Source organism: Dreissena polymorpha, chromosome 8, assembly GCF_020536995.1.
Source record: "Dreissena polymorpha isolate Duluth1 chromosome 8, UMN_Dpol_1.0, whole genome shotgun sequence".
Lineage (NCBI taxonomy): Eukaryota > Metazoa > Mollusca > Bivalvia > Myida > Dreissenidae > Dreissena > Dreissena polymorpha.
Window position 1 is genome coordinate 101,674,345 of NC_068362.1, and position 6,238 is coordinate 101,680,582.

Below are 6,238 nucleotides of genomic sequence, written 5' to 3' on the forward strand. Positions count from 1 at the left end.
TTGTCTCGAGTTTCGCTCGATCTCGCACTAGCACTGTTTTCGTGATTTGGAGTTGTTGATGGTTGTTCTGCTACCGTCTCTGTTGGCGCTGTGGGTGCCGGTATGTACACGTCATTGTTTGTGGTGATAATGTGTGGTCTTTCCTTTGTTTTCATTAGCATGTCCGTGTTTCGGCGATATTCGCGCCCCGATTCGCCTGCCTTAACGATATGTGATCGTGGGTATTCGGACGGTTTCACATACTCTGCCGGTTTCCAACCAGATGGGGTTTTAATTCTCACTGCGTCCCCTGGCTGAAAATTGTCCTTGCTCTTCGCGTGTTGGTCGTAGTAGAATTTTTGCTTTTCACGAAATTCCAACAACTTTGGTGCGACATTTTCACTGGTTGTTTCTGGTTGTCGCAATGTTTGTTTCATAGGTATTAGTGTTTTTGCGCGTCGACCCATCAAACGTTGCATCGGTGATCCGATGTTATCGCGTGGTGTGTTTCTTAGTTCTTACAGGGCTAAGTAGATGTCGTCCCCTGTTTCGCTACACTTTTTAATTAGATTTTTAACGGTTTGTACAGCCTTTTCAGCAAGGCCGTTTGTTTGTTGGTGCAAAGGCGACGACGTAATATGGGTGATGCCATATTTTTCGATGAATTCTCGGAATTCAGCACTGGTGAACTGTGGACCGTTGTCCGAGATGATTGAGTCCATGATTCCATAACGAGCCACGTTTTGCTTGATGTGTTTTAAGATGGTGCTCGTTCGAGTGTCTCTTTGCAATGGTGCTACTTCAATGAAGTTGGAGAAGTAGTCTACAATGATTAGGTAATTGTAACCCTCTAGTTCGCATAAGTCCATTCCAACTTTGCTCCAGGGTAGCTCAGGTACTGGTTGGATGATCATTGGCTCCTTTTGGCTCATCTTGCGATGCATTAAACACGCACTACACTTGCCAATAAGATCTTCAATTTGTTTGTTCATGCCGGGCCAAAATACTAACTCTCTCCCCCTCTTTTTACAGTTTACTACCCCTAAATGCGACTTATGTATCGCTTTCAACGTTTCTGTTCTCATTTCTTTCGGGATACACACGCGTTCCCCTCGGTACAGAACTCCATTGTAAATTGATATTTCATCGCGGTAATCCCAAAATGGAACGGCTTCAACTGGAACTTCGCACTTCGTTTCTGGCCATCCTCGAATGATAACCTTTGCCAGTACTTGGAATTGTTCATCCGCTTGTGTTGCGCGTGCAATTTTGTCATGGTTTGAACACGACAGCGTGTCGAGCTTCAAAACCATCAACTCTTCATCGATAGTTTTCTCATAATGATTTTCTAACGGTAATCTGCTGAGGCAGTCTGCTAGACCCATGTCCTTGCCGCTTTTGTGCACGAGGTTGAAGTCATACGGTTGAAGCTTTACAATCATTCGTTGAATCCTTAGCGGAGCTTTATGTATTTCTTTCTTTAGAATCGACTCCAACGGTTTGTGATCAGATTCCACTAGGAAAGTATCTCGGCCATATAGCAGTTTGTGGAATTTTTCACAGCCATATACAACGGCTAGCATTTCTTTTTCGATCTGAGCGTACCGTTGCTCTGTCGGTGTGAGCGCACGTGACGCATATGCCACAACACGGTCCTGTTGGATTATCGCGGCTCCCAGGCCTCTCATTGATGCGTCTACTGTGAGTGTGACAGGTTTTTTCAAGTCGTAGTACTGAAGTACTTTTGTTGAAACAAGAGCTTCTTTTATTTTATTGAACGCGCGCTTCGCTTCGTCACCCCAGCTCCACGTTTCTAGCCTTTTCATATCGCGCAGTGGTGCATTCAACTCACTGAGATTTGGGATGAACTTAGACACATACGATAACATGCCTAACACGGTTTCCAGCTCACTGAAGCTTTCTGGCTCTCTCATGTCTGCTATCGCCTTCACTCTTTGATCTGTCGGTTTAATTCCGTCTCCAGTCAGTTTGTGACCTACATAGTCCACCTCCGGCTTGGCAAACATACACTTTTTCTTATTCATCTTCAGATTAATTGAACGTGCCTTTTGAAGCACCGTTTCCAAGCGCCTGTTATGTTCTTCCAGTGTTCTACCATGAATCAAAATGTCGTCAACAATTATTTCTACCCCGTCAATGTTACCAAAGTTCTGTTCCATGGACCGTTGGAACACTTCACTCGAACACTTCACGCCCATTGGCATCCGCAGGTATCGGTACCTGCCGAACGGAGTATTAAACGCTGTGAGCTTCGAGCTCTCTTCAGTTAATTTTATTTGGTAATAACCCATATTCGCGTCTAGCGTTGTAAAGTATTTACTCCCATTCAATCTTGTGGCAACATCATCAAAACTGTTCATTGGGTAATGTTCTCTTCGGATTGCGCGGTTTAAATCTGTGGGGTCAATGCATATTCGCACTCTTCCGTTTTTCTTCCTTACGCACACCAAACTACTGACCCATTGCGTAGGTTGTGTTACTTTAGCAATAATGTTGCATTTCTCTAAGTGTTTTAGTTCAGCTTGCAATTGTTCACGAATCGCGACTGGAACCGGTCTTGGTGCATGAACTACTGGTTCTATTGACTTATCGATTTTAATCTCGTACTCGCCCGGTATACACCCAATCTCTTCCCCAAGGACGTCACTATATTTCTCAATGATAGATTCTGTTTCAAGTCTTGCGGTGTGTATTCTCATGATCAGCCCAAAATCAACTGAATCATTCCTTCCAAGCAAGTTTATGCCTCTTGGAGTGTTCATAATCTGGAAATTAACCGAACGCTTGATATTTTTATGCTCGCACAGCAATGTAATCATTCCTAGCGCCTTCACTGCTGGCCCATTGACACCGCTAATAATAACATCACTCCTTTTGATTGGTGCAACCTTTTCAAATAGCTTCGCTGTTCCATATGACATGACACTGCACATTGCGCCACTGTCGATTTCAAATTTTATCGTTTTACACCCTATTTTCAAGTTAGCGGACCATTCATGATTATCTTCACTCGATGTTGCGATAAATACGTCGTTCACATCCGCATGTTCAAACTGGTTAAACATTTCCTCGACCTGGTCTTCCTGGGCTTCGGTGTGGTTGACACGTCGTTGACCTCCACGGCCCCGATATCCACGGTGGATTCCCCGATCACTTCCGCGATGACGCAGTCTACGTCCATAGCCACGTGCCCCTCTGTGTGATATCCCCTTTTGTTGATGCGATGTCCCACCGACTGCAGGACATAATTTGGATGCCTTGAAATGGCCAAACTCACCGCAATTGTCACACTGTTTGTGATAGGCGGGACATTTCCTTACTTCATGTTTTCTGCAACACTTGGCACAGTATGTTTGTTGCTTATGAGGGTTTTGATGCGTTCTAGCGATGTTTACGTGAGGGCTTTCGCCCAGTGATTTGATGTGAGACGCGGTCAATTCTATTTGCCTACAAACCTGCACGACACGTTCGATGGTAAGTTGTGTAACCGGTATCTCCATTAGCTTTTCACTACACTTTGTGTCATTCACGCCATTAATGATCATGTCACATATTAACCCTTCTTTTTGTTCCCCATATTGACAGTGTTCGGCCTTTCTTTTTAATTCCGAAATGTAATCCATTATTGACAGGTTACCACGCTTTGTGTTGAGGAACTCTTGTCTTTTAATGTTACGGTAATTATGCACTCCGAAATGTCTGTCAAATTTTGTGAAAACTGTTTCTAGATGGTATTTATCCTCGGCTGGCACTGCCGCGATTCCAGCATCCTGATTGGCAACAACTTCCGGCGCCCACGCGAACGAATCGTAAATTTTTACGCACTCTCTCCCCATGTTGGCAAGTAGGACACCAACCTTTCTTTTTCCAGGCTTGTCGTCCAGACCTAGCGCGTCCAAATGAATTATGAAGTCCCGTTTGTAGTCTTCCCAACTTGATGCACTTTCTGACGGGTTAAATTCCGGTAATGGCCTGATTCCCTTCGAAGCCATTTCGCTGTTGTATAAAATGAACCTTTAACAACAGATTTGCAACGTACGATTGTCATGCAATCGCCTGATTGCGCCGATTTTTAATAGATTTCTGACACCATGTAATAACTCTGAACTCGTCGGTGGGTAACTCACAACTGGCTTTATTCATAGATTCACATATATATATAAATCTTAATACAAGTAACTCATGACTGCATGCTTTAACAAGACAATACGAGTTGTGTCCCTTACATTACAATACATGACAATGTTCAAATTTTAATAATGCTGGGCAATTTTATTAAATTATTAATTAAATACACATTTGATTCTGTAAAACTGTATTATGACTGATTATTATTGTAAAATTAATAATCTTTGCGTACAAAAATGTTTCAATACATGTAGGTATGATAATCATATATACTCGGTTTATATGATACTAAGCTATACGTATTTGTACTCACGTTAACATTATTGTTATACGTTTTTTACTTATAATTGTGTGCGCAATAAGTTTTCCATAGGTAACGGGATCTTCATTAATAGTTTTATGACAAATATTAAATTCTTAATAATTCATAGTTCTATCAGTCTTTATGTCCTATTCATTAAATTACAATATTAGTGTACATATTGTAAATCGTTGATAATGTGTGTAAATATTGAAATAAATATTAAAATAAAAGTATATAGATGTATGTCTACTTGTGTACATATTGTACAGCTTTGATACTGTATGTAAATATTGAAATAAATATTAAAATAAAAGTATATAGATGAATGTCTACTTGTGTACATGATAAAGCTTTGACAATGTGTGTTTCTAATATTTTAATAAAACTAATAGTTTAAAAAATATATTTTAAAAAGTACTTTTACTGTCTGTTATAATGTGCCGATAATGTAACCTGGTGTAAACACAATTTGTTAAAAAAATGTGTTATTTTGTGAAAATATTGCAATAAAAAGTATTGAACTAAACTCTGAAAGTATTTCTCATTTGTGTTTATGTATAAATAACTCATTCAGAACCCATCAACACATCAATAGTTTCACTACCGTGCGAGTTGACTTTTAGGTACGAGTTGACTTCCGTGCGAGTTGACCAAACAACGTGCGAGTTGACTACCGTGCGAGTTGACTAAGGTACGAGTTGACTGTAAACCTTGTATTGTGGAGTCGTCGTGGTTATTGTTGGTTGTGTGTAGCCTAAAAACAATGTTCATATTCGCGAACATGACTTTAGAGTTCGAAACATGATAATGGCTAGAGAATTAATCTATTTATGTTAACAGTCTTAATTATATTTTACATTAAACTGTAATTTGTTGATAAAAACATTGCAGAAAAAGCATCAATATTGCAAATATTCGATCATATTCGCTCGTTTCGTTCATATTTGCGAAAATGAGTCATATACGCATTATAGACGGACCCAAAATTTCGAGCAAAAAACTTCAAAAACTGTTAAACGGGAATAAAAAACACAATAATACAATTCCGAATGACAATAAGTATGTTTCCAATGTTATTGTCTTTCTGGATTGTATTTATCATCACAAAAATGGATAAAAGCAACGTTTGGATTATCAAAAGGTAAATGTAATATATTTTCGAGATAAGTCACTTTATTATTTATGCAGTCTTTCAAAATTATGGAACGTTTTAAATTCATCTTTCCAGAAATAGCAATATGTGGGTCTAATCTCTTTCAAATAGACATTTTATTCAACGTAACGTACCGAGTTAAGAAAATTCAAAAATTATAAATTGATTTTGACACCTTAAAAAGAAAACATCAATTATTTAATAAAGTTTGGTGTCTTTTACTCTTTATACAATAGAATATATTGCAATGGGTATAAACTGTTTATTGAAGTCTGATCCCCCCTCCCTTCTCTGGTCAAACTCCCATTGGAGTTCTTTATAAATTGGAGTTAGACGGGGATCCCCCGTCAAACTCCCATTGGGGTTTAATTTAAATGGGAGTTTGCCGGGGTCCCCCGTGAAAACCCCGTTGGAGTTTAATGGATATGGGAGTTTCACGGGATCCCCCGTCAAAACCCCACGGGGGAAGAAAATCTACAAACACTTTATTTTCTTATTAAAGTACATATTTATTACAATTATAACTTAAACATGTGTATTTGTAAACATTGAAACAGAAAACAAAGCATAATATTTAAATTACATTTTTTGTAAAATATAGGTAAAATTCTCCCGTCTGGAAAAATCTCCCGTTGGAAAATTGCAATTCTTAA

At 39.3% G+C, this 6,238-nt stretch overlaps 1 protein-coding gene across 1 annotated transcript; it reads right to left on the reverse strand.

Moving 5' to 3' along the window:
• Window positions 1–497: 497 nt before the first annotated feature.
• LOC127840772 (uncharacterized protein K02A2.6-like) lies at window positions 498–3,992 on the reverse strand. Its single transcript, XM_052369185.1, has one exon. It carries the CDS (start codon window positions 3,990–3,992, stop codon window positions 498–500), a length of 3,495 nt encoding a protein of 1,164 aa, XP_052225145.1.
• Window positions 3,993–6,238: the final 2,246 nt, after the last annotated feature.